The sequence below is a fragment of the Scomber japonicus genome, chromosome 6, assembly GCF_027409825.1.
Source record: "Scomber japonicus isolate fScoJap1 chromosome 6, fScoJap1.pri, whole genome shotgun sequence".
NCBI lineage: Eukaryota > Metazoa > Chordata > Actinopteri > Scombriformes > Scombridae > Scomber > Scomber japonicus.
In genome coordinates, this window is record NC_070583.1 from 15,075,478 (window position 1) to 15,100,275 (window position 24,798).

At 41.3% G+C, this 24,798-nt stretch overlaps 1 protein-coding gene across 1 annotated transcript in view; it reads right to left on the bottom strand.

Moving 5' to 3' along the window:
- clmpb (CXADR like membrane protein b) overlaps positions 1–22,688 on the bottom strand; it is a 62,860-nt gene extending 40,172 nt beyond the window's left edge. Inside the window, exons 1-2 of the mRNA XM_053321085.1 lie at positions 22,597–22,688; positions 22,327–22,431 (exon numbers count right to left, since the gene is read on the bottom strand). Of these exons, the coding sequence (XP_053177060.1) occupies positions 22,327–22,375 (49 nt within the window). The 5' untranslated portion in view covers positions 22,376–22,431; positions 22,597–22,688. The remainder of the gene's footprint in view (positions 1–22,326; positions 22,432–22,596) is intronic.
- Positions 22,689–24,798: the final 2,110 nt, after the last annotated feature.

The window sequence follows — 24,798 nt, forward strand, 5'->3', positions numbered from 1 at the left end:
GAAATAGCAAGGGTGGTTAAAAATAATGACATCAGAGGAACATGATATCTGTGGATTGGGATTTGGTTTGAAGCTGGGAAGAAGAAGGACTGGGATTAAGGTTGCACACAAGCACATTGTGCCAAGGAGAGAACCGCCTTAACTGTGCCAAGCTATTTCACATCTCACAGCATGCTGGAAGGGTCAGTCTTGCCATATTCCTTGCATGTCCACAAACATCTGGCACCCAACCCATCCCAGCTCATCAGTGACCGAGAAACTGGATTCCTCTAGCCCCCTGGCCTCTCATTTAGTGAATCCAACCGGGCTTTGACAGGCCTGTCTGAAGTTATACACTCATGGGCTCCTTCTGACTTCCCTTCCTTAACTGAACTCAAATACTTTATTGTGATATTTGCTAGTGTTGTAATTAGAAACTAAATATATTGAGTTGAATTCTAATGTACTGTGTTGAAGTTACAGTTCATCTAAATTGCTAATTCATCAAATAACCTAACAGAAAACCTACGCAAAGCAGGGTGAAGTACAGCTGTACTATAATGAAGTGATTAAGACTGATGGGGAACAGCTCTGGTAACAAAAAAAAAAAAATGGTACAAATAAAAACATGTTGATTGCGTGCCAGAGGATTTGCACTTGCTATCACCAAGTGAATCTCATTTCCTCTTGCATTTTGGATTGTCGGCAGTTTTATTGTGATTGGCAAATTAGCAGCTATGTAGATGAAGTGGAGCCGAGGTGTCAGAATCAGTAGCTTTCAGAGAACTAAATGGAATGTAACTGTGTGAAATATGCAAAGCTTGATCAGATGCACCTCCAGGGCCTTATGTGGCTTTTCAAAACTCTATTCCTGCTGCAGCATATCACTAAATGACACTGTTTTCATTATTGTTTGATTGTAGTAATTACATTTGGCAAACTGATATTTTTTGCCACAGTGTAAAAATCCCTATAAGTAAAGAACAATACGCAGCAACAGAAAGCAACGAGTAGCCAAGGATCTTGGTTTCCTGTGATCTCTGTCTGTCCTCTCAATAAATAACAGTGCACACCTTGAGCTGTACAGACTCTTAGTCGCCTTCCTGTTCCTCAAGGATGAAACAGCATTTACCACACTCCCGTAACCTCTGAGTCTCATCTTCAATGGCTCTCTCGGTGAGTCAAATACGCATTTCACTCACCAAATCATCTTATTATCAGTCATGTCTGATTCTCAGGCTTTGCTGTCGTTGTCTGTTTGTATCCCTTGCTAATTTTCATTGATGCTGCAATGGCCTTTGTAAATTGAGCTTTTGTAAATGGCATCTTGACTTATTAGGATGCAGGTGCAGCTTCTCAAATTTACCAGTTTTATCCATTTTAGGCAGATTAATGCGCTTTAACGCCCTCTTTCAAACACAAACGATTTCCACTCTGCCCCATCTACTACGACCAGCATGCAGTGTGAGGGGTGCCAAGCTCAATCTCAGAGTAATGGGGGCGGTGTCTCTTTTGCTCAAATGGATCATTGCACTCCGGCTCCCAGGATGAGGCAAGAGATAATTTGTAGGGACAGAGTCTCAGAGTAGACTGATTAAGTTGGATGGCTAGGGTGTGGAAAGATGTTAAAGGGGTTAACAAAAGTCATCATAACTCCTACAACAAATGAAAAAAACCTGAGAGAAAAACAAGCCTCTAATAAAATCCTGTTGGACTAGTATATTAGCTAATGCCATTCTTAAAACCCCCCAACTCATAGTCATCCCTGATTCAAGTACCTGTGATCATTTGTAGGCAGGAGGATTCAAGGAAGAGCATAGACAGACCAAAAGAGGTCAGTCGGGCTGTTAAACAAGCTAATTAAAATAAACTCTAATAGTACATAAGCATGTGTGGGAAGACAAGGTTTAACACTTTTAACCATTAAGGCCCTCTATCATTAGTGTGTTGTACTTCCTGCTTCACTGTGCTGCAGCTCAGAAATTGCCACCAAGAGCTCCATCTGGCAAAAGCCATGAGAACCTAATTGATAAGGATCGGCTCCCACACTTGCATGTATTATGAGAGCTGGATACCAGATTTAAGATGGTGCCCATTCAGCCCTATAAGAATTGGTTGGCTGCAAACGTAAAAAAAAAAAAATCTACTTTCCAGATTTGCTTCTGTGTTATGCAGCCCTGTGAATATGCGCAAAAACATAATTTACTTTATTTGCAGTTCAAGGTGTCCTGTTACCCTTTTATAAACATCTCTTTTACAATAGTGGGCTATAGAGAAAATGATTTCTGGGAATTTTATCTGCAATAATGCGAGTGGCCACTGAGAAAATTTGGCTCATAGGCTGAGCAGTGGTGCACTATCCAGCTCTTATAATACATTCATGCTCCCACACTGGAAACTACCAACAACGCTTCATCATCACAGTCAACCAGGAAATAATAAAACAACAAATGGGATGCAATTAAGCTGCCCCTTGCATGTACTTGTTTTTTTTTCTAATGAAATGCTCACAATTAATTTTGGGTTTAATCGTGGTAGACACAGTCAGGAGACCTTAAGAGAAAAGGTAGCTCAGCAAAAGTTACTCATTCCCTCTTTTCGATGCAGCCATCTTCCAGAGTCTGAGGTAATAAAATATTTACATTGGTGCAACTCCTACATCTTGGGAATGATTGTTCCCTCTGCTCTTTTGTCTAAATGAGCCTAAGTCAGCCAGAGTTCAAAGGCTTTGTTTAGCAGACTTGCTTTGCTAAATATGGCAGACATGCAGAAACCCTGGGTGGTTGGCTACACAGGTGGACTAAAAAAGAAAAGCAGCATACTTCAAAGTTCTGCTGATTGCAGTTTGCTCTACCTCCACCGGCCAGCAACATAAACAACCCAAAACTGTGCAGCAAGCACAGATGCGGTTCTGGATATGAGCTGGAGAGCAACATAGAAGATAAAATACACGTTGTATATATTGGCACTTGCGTCCAAGTCAAACACAACTCATGCAACCAGCTGCTGCATAATCTTCACAGCACAAAGCCAAAACAGGGAAAAAAAAGTATCCTTACATCATGTGTAGTTTAAACTCCCTCAGAGATGAAAATAAATGGGGACAAGTTCTATCTTTCTGCCTTGTTCTACAAAAATCACATCTAATAGAAGCACATGTACCCTGAAAACTCAGACATTATTTTTAAACCAGATTTCCACTTTGAGACACTAGAAATATCTTTTATCATTTTATAGCTTTGAAATGGGCGAATAACAATTACTAGTGGTTTTCACATTATCTGCCTGCTGTTGGATTTTAGCTTTACTTTCATGTTAAAGGCTTAAAAATAGTAAAATAGTGGAAAACAGCTCTTCTCAGGTGACCTTGATCTGCTCCATTTTTTTCTTCAAGCAAATCTGTCAGTTGTGCATTTCCTCTGATAAAACTGATCCACCTTTCTGTTACATAATTATTAATGTTGAGCGTAGGAGTAAGACATTTACGAGAGAGGAAATAAACTTCATGATTCAAATCTGTAGGGTGAAAATGAGGGTTTATCTGGAGGGTACAAGTTTGAACAGAATGGAGACGATGAAAGATCTGGAACCAAAGCTGATGAAAACAGCGTCACATATTGTAAAAAACAGCCGAGCCGTCACAGAAAAATAATAGGGTCTGTGTTGGAAATGCCTGTTATGGTGTTTGTCTTGGCTAAGAAGAGATCTCATTCTGGCTCGGTCACACCTTAATTTGCAAAGCTGTGGGAGTGACAGACACAGAGAGGAATAACATTACACACACACACACACACACACACACACACACACACACACGTTGCCCCCCCCCCACACACACACACACTCCCCCTGGTGATCATAAGCTTGACTTAATAAGTGATGGAGGGGCTCCAGGTGTTTTTAATTGTGCATTAGGCCTGTTTATTATGACTGACTGAGAGCTTCGCAACAGGAACTGCTAAACGCCCTTAAACATCTGCACTTTTTTTTCACTTGTGCCTCCTTCCTTTCAACTTACTGTCTGTTTATTTGTTTGCCCCACATTTGTTCAGTATCTCCCTTTCACTCTCTGGTTCCCTCTCTAACTTTTTCTCCCTCTCTGTGCCTCTTGAGTGTCTGTCTTTTTTCCCCTCTCCTACCTCCTGCTTTGTATACATGATAGAGATCAGTATCACAACCCAAACTCCAGATGAGCTTGACATATTTAAGCAGAGTTCGAGCCCATTTTTATGTCAGTACTCCTGGTGTTTTGTGTAGGATTTGCAAAATAAATGCTATTATTAAGTATACCAGTTAAAACAATTGCAATGGCATACTGTTTATACATCTTTTTATCTCCTTGATTAACTATATCAAACACATATTCTGCAGCACAGTCATTTAGATTTCTTGCTCAAGCACACAGGTTCTACCTGCCAATTAAGCCATTTGGCAACATATTGTCTGAGGTGTGTGGTTGCCTTACTAATGCTCTGTGAGAACTAGGTTACCACTGTTTGTCTTCATTTTTACAGCTGGTAATGGGTGGACTTGGACCTGAATGAAACACACCTGATCAGGTTTGGGCTGAATTTTTAACCAAATGTTTGTATGGATACAGATCTTCAAAGACTGAGATCACATATGCTCTAATTGCGCACAGTCCCATGATCTCATGAAAATGTAATCCCTCACACAACTGGAAAAATAAAAAACCTTTATTCTTGTAATTTTTCTGATTTTTAACCTGCTGGACAGGGTTCCTGATGATGCTACAGGAGTGTGTCTGCATTACGAGACACATAAAAGCCTTGACACTTCATACATGTACATCTGAGCTAACTATGTGGGAGGTAAAAGTGAAATTGTATCTGCAATTGGGCAAATATATGTGACATAAGTGTAGTGTGTTCAAAGCCACATTCTTCCTTTCCCTCTACGTCTAATAGCAGCTCACATGCCATGAGAGGATAAAGCAGAGGAGAGTGATCAGATTGGACAGGGAGATGCTAATGGTAACGCTAATGTTCTGACAGACACGCACATTAACAAATCTATAAATAAATATTCATAAATGCAGACTTACATGACATATGAACACACACACACACACTGTGTGACATACATTACAAAGCATGGTAGTGCCACTTCCTGTACTGTATGTGAGGTAACATGCAGAGTTACAGTTAAAATCAATCACGCAAATTCACTTGCTTTCACATGGATGCATTTTATTTGCCTCTACTGAATATAAAATATTCAAATTAAAATATAGTTAAGTCAGCATTCATTATGGGTTAAACTTGATGCACTGATTGTACAGGATACAAAGAGTGTTGCTCCTCCAACACAAATACACATGCACCTACTGACACAACTATTTGCACAAATCTCTAAGGTATAATATGTGTGGAGCATCTGTCCATGCCCGGTGCAGTAGTAAATAACCCATTCCCTTGAAGGGAGGGACCTGCTAATGAAGTCAACTGTATGCCACTGCACTGCGTAACTCACTGAGGCTGGCCGGCTGCAGCATGGGGCTACTGCTCACCAGGGCACTGTGCCTTCCTTTGCTAGTGGGTTATACTGCAGCGACATAGATCGATTCATGAATAAAAGAGACGCTGCTTTTAACTTGTGTGCCCTACTGTTGTATTATCATTCTTACTCTCCATACGGCAGAGATAGCTTTGAATGAAGTCATTAGAAATCCGCTGATAGAACTGGGAAGCAGAATGGGATGCAGATGATGCAGACTGATAATAGCAGCATTCTCCAGTGTAGGGGCCCTCCTCCTTAATGCGTGCCACACTATCATCTTGATGTCTTTGTGCCGGAACATTGTTCCCTAGTTTGGAAAATGAGGTAAATCGGATTCAGAAAACAAGTGGATTAACTTAATCACCCCTCGGCTTTGACAATGACCTTCGCTTCTGAGGCATAATAAGGATTAGTTAGAAGTGGAAGGACATATGCCATGCAGAAGAAAAAGATTATAGTTCTCCCATGACAGGATGATTGAAATGTGCTATTCACCATTCCTTCATGGTGAGAGGCTGTGATAGGAGGCTATGGAGCAATGCATCACAATGCTTGGCTGTGATATTCAAAAGTGATATCTGTAAGCTACACAATGAAATGCTTTTTGATGTAGTTTTCTCAGATTGAAATCTCCTCTTAACGTATAGAAATGTACCTAGACAAACCACTAAAGCATCACCGAAACAGGAAGGGAAGAGTTTACATTTACATTGGGGCTATTGATTCCGCCTGGCCAGCATATACTCTCCACGATTCCTGTCATTATTGGGAGGGAAATAGCATAATATTTCTTATGGCCTATGCTACATTATTGATCCCCTGCACAGGAAGGAAGTTATACTCAGGCCTGTATGAAAGACAATACAGGTATGCAGCAGCTCAATAGGACATTACAGACGACAAGGTCATGCAAATTAATAACAGGCATTGACCTTCGGCCTGACTTGGTAATGGTGAGGTCAGCTGGGAATATAAGGTTGCCAGGCACACTGCTCCAGGCAAATGGAGGAAACAAGATCTCCAATAGAAGAAGACGGATGGCAATTGATCGCGAGTGACAGAAAAGGCTGATCAATCGGCCACCGACTCGGCACGTCCTAACAGGATGCTTGCAGCCTAGGAAACTGATCCTTTTTAAAATAAAGAGACAGTTTTGGAGAACAGACAGAAAGGGGTATAAATCTGCTGACGTGAGTTCAGTGAAGGATGCGGCTGTCCATCACTGTTGTTGTTGTTGTTATTGTTGTTGTCGTTGGGATCAGGATTTATGCTATTGTTGCTATTGTCAGCTGGAGAGGGGTTATCTATGAAAGGAGGCTTATTGAGGAAAAGCTGTGTGTGTGCATCTGTGTGCTGCCTCTGCTGATGTATCAGTAGTTTTTTGAGCATATATATATATATATATATATATATATATATATATATATATATATATATAGTGTTTTCCTCTTTCCTCATATATTTACGGCTATTTGTGCGTGAAGGGGCAGGAATGATTAGCAAATGTTTGTGGCTGCAGATACAGGAGACAAGATGGCAGAGGGGCAAACATGCTGCAAACCCTCAACTCCTCTTTTCCTCCTCAAATTTCACTTTCTGCCTCTCACAGTCCCTCTGTTCTTTCCCTTCAAGCCACTCTTCCTTCAAATGTTATCCCCTCGGAAGGTGCTGTTTTGAGAGGAATAAAATTAAAATGTGGTGACTGCAGTTACATAATGGGAGATGGTGGATGAGCTGTTTCTGCATGCATCTGTGACTTTTCATTTGTCTACATATTAAGCAACGCCATCTGACTGTGTGTATGGTTGTGAATAAATATGGTTGTTTACATCATGTGTTAATTATTGTGTGTCCAGAGAAGCCTACCTGCAATACACACATTGCACAAATGTGGTAAATGCACCATAAGCACTGTCTTTCTAACTCTCAATGAGGAAGAAAGTGACATTTTAGTGTGTGTTGCATCAGGCCAGCTGCAGCAGCACGCACTAATCTGAGGCCGAGAAAAATCATGCCAGCATATAACATTTTCTCACTATCTGCTGCACTTTTTCCTCCTTCATCATTGCTAGATTGAATATTTATTTCACAGCATGTCCCCTTGAGCATATGACACATATCACTTTTGTCAGGAGTGACAGAAGTTTGTCCTGAGTGTGCCAGTGCTATCCTGCGTGGGAAAATCTGTGGAGGGAGTTGCAGGACATGCAAAAACATTCACCTCCCTGAGACACAAAACAGCAGCAGCAGCAGCAGCTGCAGCTTGGTGTTGGCATTGTCTTTTCGGAGGTAAGCGTAAACAGATTGATTGGACCGCTATACCGCAGTTGCTCAGTGCTGACTCACTCTGTACATTACCAGCAAGGGAGAGATGCAGAATGGGGCACAGAGACTGCAAGATACTCATCAAGCAGCCCCATCTCCCCCCTTCTCTTCCCCCATCTGCTTCCTTTCGTCCACCCTTCGCACTCAGTCCAAGGTTATCCAGCAAGGGGTGGGGGTTGAAGGGTAGCAGTGATGGGGATGGGGAGGGTCAGAGAAGGCAACAGCCCACCTGAAGCAGCTTCACTAAACGACTGTGGAAAAAGCGAGGGCCCTTCAATAGAGCGCTGGCGATGATTAGCAATCTGTCCCTGTGGATACAGTGTGTAAAGCTAACGGCGAGGGAATGAGTCTGAGATGGTTAGAGGGACAGTTACTGCGGCTTCTAAGCTAGTTGGCTTGCTGGAGGGTGGGGCAAGGGGGGCAAGGGGGGCTGCGATGTGCGTTGGCAACACTGGGGGCGGATGCACCATTTTTCTAGTCCAAAATGAGCCCAATGTCACCGTGACAGCACAGTGCTCCTCTGAGGGGCACCGCGGGCCAGGGGGGAAAATGATGGATGAGTCGCCAAGCAGCCTCTCCTGCTTCATCACTGTTTGCACATACACCCACACACACACACACCCACACACATACACACACACGCGTGCACGCACACACACACACGCACGCACACACACACACACACACACACACACACACACACACACATAGTCACACACAAACACAAACATGCACTCAAAGTCAGGGAAATACATGTACATAGTTTAATCACACAATGACAATTTATAGCCTGCAATATGTTCACACAAAGGCATCTCTGGATGCATACATCTGCACTCACACACAAGCCTGCACAAACAAAATACACACACAAATATAAATACAAATATGCTCACACAAGGCCATTTGGGGATACACAAATATAAACACATGCATGTGCACGCACACTTTTTTTAGTGTCCACACGTGTTATAATAAATCACTGGGATATAAACACTACAAATGCAGATATTTACAGGAGTTGTCCGTTACACATACACATATACACAATCACACAAAGAGCACACAGCACTGGCTTCATTATGACTGCAGCCCAGGCTAATGCCACAGGATCAATGACAGATCCTCTCTCTCTCTCTCCCCTCGTTTCTCTGACCCAAAAGCATGAGCACGTTGCCATGCAGAGCACCCTGCAGCGTTTATTCCTTCAATGACCGAGCAGTAGCCTCCAATAAGGCCCTTGGGTCAACCCGTTGCTAATACTCCACCTCAACATATCCATCCATCCCCCACATATCCCACCAACCCGACCAGCGAACCACTCACCACACCACCAGTGATGAGGGTTAGGGGGATTACATTCAAAGGCAATTACTTAAAGTGCTGATTACTTGTGAAAAATTGTAACCAGTGCTGCTGGAAAAGTTAATTTATATCACTCTCCTATGAGAGCAATCGGTTAAATAGGGTTTATTTTAATCTAAAATTCTGCAAGACATGAAGAAATTCCACAAACTAGATGTCACATTTGCAGTGAGCAATGCAATAAGTTAAACTCTGAAGCATCATAGGCATCCATGATCTAATTACTGCATATTTACAGTAACTGCAACAGATTACAGATATCATCTTTTTGGAATCAGATTACTGTAATTCCATTACATCTAATCAAATACTCCTCCTTGGCTCTGCTGAGCTCACAGAAAGCTACATCCCCGACTGTCCTCATGCAGATGCAGGTTTACATGGGCAGTGAAGGAGAAATATGGCTGGCCTCTGGTGAGCAAGGCACGTATAGCTGAGTGGCCATCCATCACGACCCCGCAGCAGAAAGGTATGCACACTCGGTCCGCTTGGATCCCTCGTCTCATAAGAGGAGGGGGATTGGGAAGAGACAGGACAGTAAGAAAAAGGGTTCATAAACATATTCCCTGAAGATGGGGGGAGGGTGACATGTAAAATCCTGGGCTTGGAGGAAAAAAAAAAGTCTGGCCACTTAGATTGATGGACTAAGCTTCTGCACTTGTAGTGTTTTTCCTGCAGCACAGTACACAAGGGTGTATGGCTATGATTACTTGTAGTCAGGCTGCGGCTGGGAGTGGATGGCGGCTACAGTATATATATATTAGGATTAATGACCATGCTGGTCAGTCTAGTGAAACATCATTCATACTTCTATTGTGTCCCAATGCCATGTCGCCAAACAATGGCAAACAGAGGCTATTTGGGGTGTGTGAAAAAATATAAAATCCAATTGTTTTTCTACCCTCCGATCAAATTTTAATGCTGTGACAAATGTGATAAATAAACAAAAAGTGGGATTACTTGAGTTGAAACTACAGGTGAAGTTAAACAAAAATCAATAGCAGAATAATGAGGTCTTTCACAGGCTATGTTCTGCTGATCATGCTAATGCATTCAGAGGATAAAATGAGCAAACAAAACATCAAAATGTCCACCCACCGGTCTGATCAGATTAAATGCTTGTTGTTGCCCTACCCATACTTGCTACACCTCCCTTCCATCAGATCAATTGCAGAAAGTGATTATATATGCAGTTAGTCTAGCTAAGGAAGATGATAATAGTGAAATGAAGTGGAAAAAAGAAACTGGAGATGGGGCGGTGCTCTAACTAGGCTGCAAAGAGAGCTCCGTGCTTCAACGCAATAACTTTCATTATATACAAAAATGGGCTGGCACTGTTACATGATGATTTTCCTGAACAGGCAGTTACCAGATGACAGAATGGCGCCAACTTGCATGTCAGTGAAAAGGTCTCCCGATACACTTCACAGGGGCAGCAGAGGGGTGAGTGACAACAATATTGACATCACTTCAGAAAAAATGCACCCAGGCTTAACAGTCTTCACAGGAGGGTTACTCGCTTGTGCTAAAGGACAGGATTGGTATAGACATGAAGCCAAAGGTTAGTCATATCATCTGCCCAGGGTCTGTAGCAACAGACTGCATCAAACAATGACTCTAGCACATTAGCTCATGTGCTCAGTACAACAAAATACTGAAAGAGTCTTTCATTGTCTTGTGCTGCTGCGCTATGTGAGCTGAATATTGAATGAAAGAGGCATTTCTCAGAGAAATGCTGACATAAATGCTCAGTCTCTAAAATGAGAAAAAGAGGGTAGGGTTTGTTGTATTTATGACCGTATGGGTGGTGGACCCCTGGACGAATAGCCATTGCTTATACTGGTGCTAATGGGGATCCTAGTGAAGAAAGAAAGAAATGACTGCATATGTGTGACGATGGTGGTTTCTGTGATATTCAGTGTATTTTGCAGTAAAGGCATCAAGTGTCAGTGTAATTTTACAAACGTGTTCAGTGGCCTTTGCTAACTGTGCACTTTTTCTGGTGTCCTTGCCACTATGCATCTTTAGTGTCCTGTAACTGAAAACCGTCAGCTCTGTTATTTTTCACCGCTGCCACTTCAGGATCATCCGTGTCTCACACACCGAGCAGAGGTAATCTCTCAATATTGATTTGGTCATGTGGCAAAGGCAAATATGTTAAAGTGGACATTGAAAACCTAAGCAAGAGGGCTGAAATTTGATGCTAAAAGGACTCAATGTTCACTTTCTTCCTGTTGTTTAATCGAAGCTTGTGAAGCACAGTTTCAGGAGCGGCAACACACCCCAATTACATCCCTTCCGGCTCCTATATTACAAAGCCAACCCTCTTCTCTTTCCCCTCTTTTGCTCTCGTATTCGAGTTCCCCCACCCCCCGCCCTCTCTTTCTGTTCTTCTCTCCTTTCCCATACGGCCTCCCCACACCACATCAAGAGCACAAACGATTCATTCAAATCTCGTTAATAAATTCGTCATATGTATCTCATTGGTGGTGTGGTCCTTGCTCGTGAAACCCTGTCTGTGTGGTTTAAGCACACCTTTACCTGCCTACATAACCTCCTATGAATTTGGTCTGATAAGTAGTGGCAGCCACATACTGTAGAGGAAGCTTCAGAAGACAAGCATTGATTTCAAGCAAATCTGTCCAGACATCTCCTCTTTCTGGTTCGGTACACCTTTCCACAGCTAATGAGCAGCCGTCTTCATTCCGCTGCCGAGTAAGACGCTCTTTTTCATGCCTTGTGTCAGGAAACACCGACGATCCATTACCAGGGAGGAGAGATGGAAGAGGGAGGATTGCAGGGAAAAAAAAGTGTATGATAGTTAAGCCTGAGCTTTAAGACAGACAACTATGTCCCCTAATCCCTTCTGAGCATCCGTAAGCCTTTCCGTTATCACTCGTTAGAATTGTGCATCCCTTAAACACATTAACTTAGACCTTAATGCTGGCCTCTTTTGTATGACACGGCAGCTGCTCATAGCAGCCAGTCACTAGGCTAGGATGGAAGAAAGATGCTAATTGCTGTCAAACTCATTTAATCGGGTAATAAGGGTGTTTTTTTTAATGAATGCAGAGGATCAGCACATTTGACAGCAATCAACGTTCTCCTGGAAAGCTCTTGAGGTGCCTGCAACTCCACTCTATCCCTTAAACATGTGTCAGTGAGGGAATCTAATGATAAAATCAGGCACAAGCACAAACACACTGACAGACACTTAACTATGTTTGCATACACGCACTTCTATATTCATATTTTTGTCCTTTTTTTGTCATACATACACTGGATTGGGCTTCTGTTTATCAGTATACAGGTAGAAAAGAGAGGAAGAACCTTGCTTTTCTCATGAGTCTTGTTAGACTAGAATCAGAGCAACATCCTCACTCCACTCATGTACAGTATGTACAGTATGTCTCCCACTGAAGTGCATGCTACTTCTATCACTGGCCTTCAGCAGTCCAACTTCCTCTCAGTCTGTCAACCAGAAAGAGCTCTTTTAGCTGCATGAATAACTCATAACATAATGGAAGCATTGTAAATACTCACATCAACAGGACACAGAGGCTAAAAAATGAAACAAGTATTTTTTTCTGGAAATGTAGGCAGCATTGACATCCATTTAGTGCTCTGGATATAATATTGTGGTTATTAATTTGCTTTCTTTAGTTATAATTTTGCTTCAGACAGACTGTGAAGCATAAAAAAATAAATATCAGACAGTATTTATCCTGAAATGCTCTGTAATGCATTGAGTCCATTACTTGATCGATACACAGTGCTATTCGTGTTATCCAACAATAATGCACAAATAGTTGTGGCTATATTATTATTGTCCCCCACGCTGTCTTCACAATAGCTTACAAGAAGAGTGCAAACATCATTTTATTTCAGTGTTTTCCTTCCATTTCCCTTTGCTCCGATTCAGTGCACATAGATAAATATGGCCTGATGCTGCCTGTGATCTCCAGCTGTGCTAAGGGTCGCACTGACAAGGGAGAACCACAGCGACTGGGCAACCATTACAGCAAAAGGAGGTCTGTTATGTATTCTGACAGTAGTGCGGCTAAGATGCTTGGTGTTTGCTGAGACAGCAGATGACTTGCCTTGCTCTCTCTGCCCCTTGCTCAACCAAGGCAAGATAGACTTAATTGCCTCATTAGCAAAAGGGCCAATGAGGAGTTGGCCTCTTCCACATTGTTCAATGTCAAGAGTGCAACTGAGAGGAAAGGTTAATAGAGTAAATAGCATCCCTGTCCTAAATGGAAAAATGTTTGCTTCGTGTATTATGTGTCAGGGGGCAAAAGCTTCATTACACTCCAATGACAGAATTATGCTATTGATTTCATCTTATTGGCACATTGCATATTCTACTCTTCATTATTACTCATTTCAGAGAATAACACAGCTTACTGTTACTTTGTGGTAACTCCCAAAGCTGTCCTGTTTCAAGCTTCGAGCCGTCTAGAAAGCAGAGTCATCATGCCAACTTTAATTATTTTAAGAGCTTGAATTTGCAAACGCCACTATTTCCTCCTCTACAGTGGCTTTGGACCCTAGACAGCAAATCAAGCCAAACGCTAACACTCTTGATTTCCCTCTTGAAAAAAGACACACAAAATAAAAAATGATGTCCGCTGCTGGTAGAGAATGTGAGGTCCAAAAAAGCCTCATGTTTAATAATTTTGAGAGAGACATGAAGCGCGGAGCACAGCACAGTTTTCACTCAACTACACTGCCGTTCACACGCTGAAGGAACATCACAGTCCTCATCCAGAAACCACAATAAGATAATTTCATACAAAGTGTGACAGTTTGGACAACAATGCCAAACCATGACGGGCGTTTTGAATGCAGTCCTAAGCCGCTGTCTGTTTCACGAATAGAGATGTGGTGATCTATAAGTTGGGTCTGACAAACTGCATGATGGGCCAGGCTAAAAAAAGTGTGCATGAAACTGAAATGCAGAAAATGACACAAACAAATGGTTTTACTGGATGTACTTACGAGTTTTGATGTGACTCACCACACTAGATTGCTGTGGTGAGTTTACACAGTTACAAGAGCATTACTAACTTACAGCTAACAAGCACAGATGCACTTGATGTACTGTACATACACTGGGCTCATGTCCATGTACAAAGCTGGCAAGCCTTCTATTGGGAAAGCATAACATACTGTAGAGCCTTGTAAGATAAAATACTACATCCATATACTGTAGGTACTTGAGATTGCGGATTATTCCACCCTTACTGGGGAGCACTTTACCGCAGACGCAACATTAAAAAATGTACAGCTACACATCTGCATGGGCAGTACAGCGTAAAGGCTCCATTTCATCAACAAGTCAAGTCTAACGAGTCGGAAAAAACAAAGGTGGTAGTGCCATCTGTTCTGAACCACTTTACTGGAAAAGAGGGAAAAGAAGCATGGGGACAAGAAGGGAGAAAGCTTTTCCAGCACTGTACTCTGGCCACAGCCTGAGCCCCTGAATAAGCAATTTCATCTCCTGTGGAAACAAACTCACAATCTTTCGACCTCATAAAGGGCTCCGCAATCTTTACTATGTAATACTGCGGGTAGAGCTGTAGTGCAATCAGTGGCATTGCATACTTAATTGTGGACAACCTAGCAATTGATCAGTGATATCCAGTTCACAGTGTTTTCCTCTGTGGTATGAATGGCCGAATGGCTGTCATTGTGGTTGGATAATTAAACCATCCATCACACAACATCCCCTGCAAGAGAACAGGAATGACAACTACAACTGGACTGGACGTAAGTTATTGCACTTCACAGTTCTTACTGAGGGGCAATTAGATGAGGTATGGTTTGATGATGAAGGATCTCATCCCTATAAAGAGTTAATCAGCAGAACTACAAATCTAAGAGCTTAAAATAGCTTTAAAGGCAATTTCCAGATTTTTGTTACAGTCAATAAATAGATTAAACAAACTCTTTAAAGGTACTGAATAGTCAATTATCTTTTTGCTTTTCCAACCAAACCAAATTCCTTTCTTCCTCATATTCAGTTTAGATCTAAACTGGACAGATGGCTGAGTCCTGACTTCAGCTATCATGCACTAAGAGTGAATGGGATCCTCCAGATGGTGTTCAGGTCTTGTGCAGGTAACCGCTTTGTCTTCCACCACTCTAATCAATGGCCACCGAATTCCCTCCCTTCCAAACACCATCCATCTTTAGGTCTTTCCAGGCTGCTCTGTGACGACCAAAAGCGACTGAAGATAAATGTCTGAAGGGCAGAAGGGCCTCTACTGATTAAAGACACAAATGCTTTAGGGAAGACTGGCAAGCAAAAGAGGAAATGGAGTGAGACAATGGAGCATGCAGGTTCAAAACACCTAATGGAGTGTCCTGCTTGCTGGGCTAATAGAGTGCTTCAAATTGAAAGGAACAGCAGGCGTCTAAATAGAGCGACGAGGAACATTTCCTCCTGTTCATTCAGTCAGTTCCCAATTGGAAAAGCGGGAGAGGAGGGGAAAAAAAAACTCGCCTGGGTTGCCATTGTTTGGTACAGCAGAAGTTGCTTTTATTCATCTGCAATCAATTCTGGCGATTGAATTACACCTAAATGCAATGTAGATTGAAAGGAAAGTCAATATTTTGAGCATCTGCACCACACTGGAATACATTAAATAAATGTACACTTCAAAGTTCTTTCTGTATGCATGAAAAATTTGGTGCTTTAAGATTAGTGGGGGAGACTCCCTGCGGGGGCAGTCTGGCACTGAGCTGTATTCTCTTGCTCATTCTCATCTCAGCAGCATGTTTGAAAGTCCAAGTTGATATTTGGACATGATAATCAATAATCACAGTGTGAGATGAGGCACCACACAGGTTGGGGTATGACAGGTGCACCCCATGACCAATTAAAGTGCTAAGCGACTGATATGAAATGATCAATTATTGGCAGACAGTTTACTGGGGTTTTTGACACTCTGTCACTCAACTGAAAATGTTAGACCAACCAACATGAGACCAGCCTCATGCAGCAATGTAAACACTTAAATATCCACTCTCTGCTAAATAAGGACACAATGATTTCATACAATCTTGACCTGATGCATGCAATCAGCAATATCAGACTTGGTCAACATCAGTCATGCTTCCAGACTCTCTAGATGACAAGGGTAATCTTTAAAGAGACACACCTGTTTAACCCTCACTGTAACACAACCAATGCCACTCCTGAGCTGCTCACTGAATGTAAATGTTTCATCAAGAGTTTGCTTTTTCTTCCTTTGTGTCATTGATGTAAGCACTATACTAAGCTGCTTGAAAGTGAAAGACACCTCAGAAATGGGGATTTTGCTTTTTTTGAGCTGTTTATTTTCCTGCACAGTTGGATCACACAGCTGCACAGAAAACAGATATACCTGGTTTCAGCGACAGAGAACATAGATCAAAAGCATGTTCTGCTTAGAGAAGAAAAGCATGCCAGCTTTATTCCACACTGCCAGTTTTCACTAAGGCAGAAAGCACTTGAAAGCACCACAACAGGGCTGGGAGCTCTGTGATGATAGCATCTTAACCCCCAAATACTGATAAGCAAACAAACATTTTAAATAGTATTTTTGTAAGACGTGTGAATTTTGATCACCCTTACTCTTGGGGAGCACTCGGTCGGTAATAGATGGAATCCCATTTCCTGAAATGTCAATAGCTGCAAAGAATTAATATCGAGACAGACCTTCAGTGGGGTGAATCAATGGGAGACAATTCCATGCTCCGCCTCGCCGACAGCATCAGCGTTTATCTCACCGTTTTGTTCTCTCTTTGATCTCCTCACTGCTTGCATAAAACAATCATAGACCTTGATTAAAATATTTATGCTCTCAAGCAAATAACTTCACATTTTCTAAGAAAATAGAAAGCTGTAATTGCGCCCGCTTCATTGACTTTCATGGTCATTCACTACTCATTCACTGCAAAGAAATCAGAAATCCTCCCTTTGGTGGGAATGGCCATGCCTGTAAGGATTACAGGAAACTAGCGACTAAAATAACATTTCAATAGGTTTTAAAGGGATTCCTTCTTCTGTTAGTTTTGGAGTGGCTGATTTTAATTTACATGCTTTTTGCACCCTACTTTCTGTCATTATCATACTCTATTTTCAATTAGTTATCCAAAATGAATAGAGGCATTTGCGGTCACATAGAACATCCATTCATGATGCCTGAATGCAATGCCAAAGCATTTTATTGTTGATTAAATGGTCATCTGAATCAATTTCTGCTTATGTCAGCTGTGGGTAAAATCCAAGGCAGTATGATGAACAGATTTAAGAGGTGAAAGGTTATCTTCTCAGGTGATTACTATTGCCATTACCGTCTTGTGGTTGCCTAATAAACCACTGTATGCAAAATAGCGTTGATGGCTTGTTGTGCAACAGTTTTTTGTGTTGATCAATGGATACCGGAGTCTACTAAATGCCAGAAGATAGCTTTTCCCAGAGGTCAAGGTGACATCTCTGTTTTACTCTACAAGCAACAAATTAATTTTCTGTTGATCAAATAATTGATTAAAAAACTAATTGTTTCAGCATTAAACTATAGTATAATATGTGTCAAATTGGCATTAGCATCAAATCCATGTCCTCAGTATTGCAAAACTTAAAGATTCATATGAAATGTTTCTCATCTCAATCTTCCTGATGATTTGTTTGTTTAATAAAAATGAGCCCATGGTCGACCTATTTTTTTAAATAATAAAACTTTAAATTTTATCTGCACAAAATGTCTTTAATGGTCTGTGTACAGCAGTGCAGCATGCTAGTGTCGTGTAACGTCATGTGTAGATGTGCATGTGGCTCCAGTTAATGTGAATGTGAGTCTCTCCAGAACATCTGTCAAAGATTAGCAGTAAAGTGAAATAGGCAGTTCCTGTTCATATGTTCCAAAATAATCTGGCAGTAATTTTCCTAGTGAAGGATGAAAAGGGGGAGGGTTTATAGGTCACAAACTCTACACAAACCCAGCTCTGTCTCGGCATGTGTCTTGTGTTTTACAAGAAGTGACAAAAGGCTCATACAGAAGAATGCTTGGATAGCGTAGAAATTATGGGTGTGGCTGAAACACACCAGGGGGAAAAAAAAGATAAAGAAAGAAAGAAATATTGTTGAATCAGCCGACAAATTCAATACTTTCATTCCATCAGTGTGACCTTTATTTTGGCCTCAGATGTCTTTGACTGCTATAAAAATACAACCTACTTCGACCCTCTACTAGTAGACATAAAAGCACTTACTGTACTAAGCAGGTACACTTTTACCTACAAACACTCCCATTCTAAGTGTGGCATCCAGCTTTCTGCGACAAAATAGAAAGACCTTCTGACTAAAAGCACCACAATCAATGAAACATGAAGAATCCCTCTGGTACAAATTGTTATTCAGGGAAGCATACTGTCATTCAAAGGCCTCACACATCAGGGGGAAAGTGCTTGGGAGGCAAATCACTGTTTGTTAATGATATGGGTCAATTGTTTTGAGGACGACTGGACCTCTGTGCTCATCTGTAGGCCTCCTCAGTCACCCTTGGTAAAGGTTTTGTATTCCAGACTTCTGTGCCCTTGCTGAGCCATTCAGATTTGCCACTTTTGCTTTGAGTAATACAATCCTCTCTTGATGGAAATCTGTTTACACTTTGTTCTGCATGTCAAATCGCTGACATTGTAGGTGGAAGGGAAGTCATTTAACTATTTGGAGCAATGCAATGCTAGCTATTTGCTATTTTTCCTTCCACAGCTGCAGCTGTACTGCACTGTATGTCCTGCAGCTTGAATGCAATATCTATTACATATTGATTCTTGAGTGCATAGATGATGTTTTGTATTGTCCTTTTGCTCAGCCTGTATGTAAGAATGTGCTGAAACTCTCAAAGTGTTAGAATGTCTCTGCATCACGTTCATCAAATTAAAACTGTAAATTAACTGTAGCTGCCAATTAAAGTGAGAACGGAAGTCATTTAAAGGTTCACGCTCTTGCAATGTGAGATGAAGGTTAAAGCCAACACATTTTGCAAGATTCTCAACCTAACTGTCAAATGCTTCAAATATCTTACGAGTTCAGGTCCCACAAAGCGTATCTGCCAAATTCAACACACGCTCTAAAAAAACAAATATTTTCAAAGCTGAGAATATACATAGGGGATGCCACATGAGGAGGCAAAAATAATGTGAGTGAAAAGGAGATCAAAACCAAGCCTTAATGTATGGTAACTAGATGTCAAGTATTGAAATGTCTGTGGGTTTGTAGGAATGTCAGAAGTCGGTGGCTGGGTGTGTGTGGGAGTGTGATTCAGGCGCAAACACATCAAGATGTCACTTCATAACCTCTGGCTCAGGAGGCTCCTGTCATCTTCACATTTCAGAGATCCTCTGCCTACCCCGGCAGACATGCTAAATATAGAATGGGGACAGAATTTCTGTTTGGATCCACTGCTCTCTTTATCTACATCTAACATGATGCATAGGCGCTGCCATCTTTTCACTCATATACACATGCGTACATGCGTGTAAACACATGTAGAAGCCCCCACATCCCTGCACACAAATTTTAAGACTCTAGTGCATTCCCATGATCTCTGACAGTCGTATAGATCGATGCTCAAATGAACATAAGACTCCAAAGCGGCGCACCAAGTCAGGCTGCAGAGGTTAGAATCTCACATATAAAAGCTGATCATTCTTTCCAATTACATTTCTGTCAAGTGACTTACACTATGTTATTACTTCTTGGACAGTCATTTTCAAATTCCCTCATTTGAAATCATTTATTCCTGGCAGCACAAGGACAGAGCAGCAATCCATCACTAGTCTCTTTTACCTGGCTGAACCGTGCTGTTACTGAGTTACTTTATTTGACCTGGTTCTGTTTCTTACCTTCTATCAGCAGAGTTACAGAAGGGAGCTATGGAACTCTCTGTGGCTATTAATTGCGCTACTTATCTGTAATGTGAACAGTGGATATTACATCTCCGACAGATATTAAATTAAGGATGTCTCAGGACTTGCAAGGCTGAAGCTAAATAAAAAGGAAATGAGCCACTATTAATGCCTATTGATTTTTTTATAATAAAATTTACTTCCCCTCTTTACTTGGCTTCGGTGTTGATCTTGAATTAATACAGGTGATAACTTTAGGTAAATATCTTTTGGTCTTGCACAGCACAGCAGTCTAGCCTGAAGGGCTACATACAATGTTCTTTTGGCTAACATTTTCAGCTGCATGGATTGTTTTATATAGTCCTTTCTTGTGATGTGACATGGGAAGGAGAAATTGCCTCACCATGGCAACAACAAATCACCTAATACTCTAGACACAAACTGATGGTTATTTTTAAGAAAGATTTACAAATGTGATATTGTGAATATTGTGTATATTGTTTTTGGTTTCTGCCTTGCCATTGCTGGCTCCGCATTCATCCTCCTCCGCCTCATCACCATCATCAGTAAGGCACTAGTATTTAGATAATCTGTGTGTTTAATGTGAATCATATAATTATCAAAAAGAACAGGGCTGATGAACTAAACCAAAAATGTGCTGGTATGCAGGGTCTGCTGCTGAGTCAGCTCCTTTAGTTGAAGTGCAGGATCAGTGACCATCACCACTGAGCACATACCGCACATTCACTGGTAGACCATTGTAAGCCTTAACAAATCAGCATGTATGCAGGACCACATATTACGTCAACTTTTTTTTTTCCATCTTTCATACTACTTATTCTATTCAGGGTCACAGGGGACTGGAGTCTATCCCATAATGCATTGGGAGAGGAGCAGGGTCCAATACAGACAGGTCACCATTATGACTGAATAACTGACATCTTCCAACTGAATAATGGAAGATGAAGATCTCTGAGGCAATTACAAACCACCAATACAAGCCACATCTTGCGTAAGCAAATAACATCAGCTCTATGTCTACACTAATGGTATGAAAAATGAAACACAAATGATGTGGTCGCTGGATTTCTCTCCAATATCATGAACAGCAAGCGTCACATAGACTAGAACACATTTTTTGGAATGAAATCAGAGCAAACAAGCCTCCAGATCTTAATAAAACTCTGGTTTCCAAACTTTTTCATGCCAAGTACGCTTATAGACACACCAGACAGTTTCAGTTCCACGCAAAAAGGGGATCTTTTTTTTCTCCTGTTTTACCGCAGGTGATGAGGCAGCAGTGCAGATTGTGAAACCTCTTACTGGAATTCGTTTTTACACATGGTCTCACAGTGGTACAGTAACTTCCAGTCAGAGAAGTCACAGTGGAATTAAACAATCCCTTATTCAGCTCAGAACCCTGAAGCTCCTCCAGGCCCTCCACAGTACATTACTTGAATAGAAGTAGTGCAAGTAATAACAGCGGCAATTGTAGCAGTGATTAAATAAACTACTGTCATTGTTGATAGACAACAGAAGTGTCTATTTCTCTAAATAGAAGATGGGACATTTGGAGACATGAGAAAACATATTTTTCAAGTTCTATTTCCAACTAAAAAAGAAATAATAAATGTAATAATATAAATAAAACTGATGCTCAGAACACTTGAAACAAGCCAAACAGTAAGCACCCGCATATGGAAAATGTCTCATCTAAGGGGGGGTACTGTATGTGCAACATTTTGAATTGTTTGCCTTTGTCTGGCAAAAAGCTATTTCATCTGCAGCAGGCCTACCTTTGAAGAGCTGGTTGTCAATATATGCACATACAGTCTCAGAAAATCTGTAGCCTACAGTCCATTTAAAGGGAGGGGTCATATGAACTTTTATCCTCTCTAAATGTGCCCGTTTTGAGGGCTGCAACAATTAGAGCAGCCTATATGGAAATTGAATTCGATTGAAATATTTGAATTTGTGCACTTCCAGAAATGAAGTGTAGGAATGACAGAGCGCAATAAAAGAAAAGAAAAAAAAACATCAACAGACTGAATCGAGGCTGAAAACATTTCCCAGATGTATTGTGTTAAAGATTGAGAAATGCATATAAAACATAAAATCACTGCAAATATGACAACGGCATACATAATCGTCCACGTCCGCAGTGACAATTGACAGACAAATGCTCCACTGCTTTTTAAATGAATAAATCATCTTTGAAAGGCATGGGAAGTGACTTACCCAGAAACAAAGAGCGAAATATTGCAGACATCACGGCTGGAAATCCCATATGCAACGGAGCTGGAAACAATGCGCTCAGACTGCCTTCAAACGCATTCGGCTGACCTAAGTGCAGGCACAACGAAGCGGCACCATCAGCGAATTAAAGAGCGAAATCAGAGAGAAATAAATCTTCATAGAGCATATGAGTCCAAGGACATCATATGTTGCACACGCCCGACATGTCTAAGCCTCCCAAGAAGAAGTAGAAACGTGGCTCTTTCTCTTCACCGTCATCTTCATCGCAGGCTACTTGGCGTCAAATCTAAGTTCCCTGGCTTGTCTGGCTCTGGCGTGGGACGTGTTGTCTCAGGGTCCCCTCTGTCTCCTCCTCAGCGGTCTCTCCTCCTTTGCTCCTCCGCCGCACAAAATGCCAGAGAGGAGGAGGAGGAGGAGGAGGAGGAGGAGGGAGAATAGGTGGATGATGAGGGGATGCTGAAGGATGGAGACCTCTAGAGTCTGAAGTTCTCTTGCACAGCCCGAGCATCCTGCAATCCAAAAAAGAAACGTAAAGGCTTGGTATGCTGCTCTAGGTCCGATTGTTAAGTTTTGCATGCGCGATTTCTTTGAGCTGATGTCTTTGATATGATTGGAATTAAAGTTGCTCTTGATGAAAAAGCATAGTATGAGCTAATCACAGTCTTACAATAAAGAACTACAGTGTGGTTTTAAAGTGAGCCCTTGGTGGATTTATATAACCACAATATTTTGCAATCCGATATTGTAGCTTATCATAATACGATTTCTGTAGTATACTATGCATAATTAGAATTTTCACAGTGCTATTTGTAGACTCTTTTTGTACAAAAAATACATACAAATGAGTAATTACAATATTAATTAGTATTATTAAGTTATTCTTTATGTGAGGCTAACTGGGTAAATTGAATCAAGAATTACTGTAACCTTTCAAATTCAAATGATATATTTTGAGGCTGTTCATATTTTTCTTGCTATGATGACACATGTTTGTGATCAAAGGCAGTTTAAACATCTGTTTCAATCCAGAGGGCATATTGTTCCCCGTTTACAATTTCCCTTATTTTGTCCACTCGCTTCTCAATCTTGGAATTATTCTATCAATCTTTTCAAAGCTGCTACATAAGGTTTATTATAACCAGCTATGGGTTAGAGATGCTTTACAAGAGCAGCGTAGTCTAAGTTGGGTAAACAAACAGCAGAGGAGGATGCTGCTGTCTGCTGATGGCTGCTCTCAGACCTTGAGACAAATTAATCCCCCTACACTGTGTCTCAACAATCTACAGACATAACAAAAGGATTTTCACTTGCCGGTGGCCCCACTGCTGTCTTGTTCTCTCTTTCCCCCTCAAGTGGCCTGTACTTCAGCACCAGCCTTCCATTCCTTTCCGTTCCAATAACTAGATAGCTTGAAACAATGTCTCACATGCACAAGCAGCCACACAGACAATCTCTCTCTCTCTCTCTCTCTCTCTCTCTCTCTCTCTCTCTCCCTTTCTGCCTCTCCTTCACATACACACACACACATTGAAGAAATACATAAACACAGAAAACAGTTGATGGGAGACAGAGCAACAAATACACAACATAATTCCAGATGTTGCAAGAAGCAGATAAGACACACCAATGAGTGCTGTCTGCTGTCTTGTTTAAACATAAAAAGACCCAGCCTCTTTTTTCCTTTTCTCGTTTTGCTCTGTTTTTCTTTGTATTACCAGCTGAATGTAAAAGGTCACGGTCAACTCATCTCTGCAGAAGTCTATGTTCACAGAAGTGTAGTAAAATACAATAGCAAAAAAAAGAAATAAAATTGGTTACTACTCTAAACTGGTGCAATATCAACTGTCAAACTATGATGGATGGCTGGATATAAGAGAGATGTTTGCACCTGCAATCACATCAGTCCCTCTGTAATCCAAGTTCAGATATAAAAAGATTTGATTGGAAATTCACCTTACAGCCAACATATTAAATCTATGTTGCAATTCCGACCACCCCAAAAACAGGTTCTTTTTCCTCCAGAGAGATGAGATGTTATAGCAGACTACAGCATGCAGTTGTCAAATTATACAACGCTGAGGTTATCATGATTGTTACCTTAAAAGATTACCTCACTTACATAGAAACTGGTACCTACTCCACATGAGAGATGAGGCAGATGCATTGTTGATAGCAACGATTCTGCGATAGGTTACTTGTCTCATGCAGTCCAGATAGTGTCATGGGAGGCAACCTGTCTGCGTTTGGTGCCTTGGCCTTGGTGCATGATATAGCACCCCAATGCAGATGGCCTCACAGATGGTTGATATTTATACCACAGGGCCTTGAAAAGTCACTAGTGTGGAAACTGCTCTTTCTCCCTGATTAGTTTCACATCACCAAGAGCACAACAATCTCTCTGCACCCGTTTCTCTCTGCACTGAAAACATATGTCTAGATATTACACTTATCTTA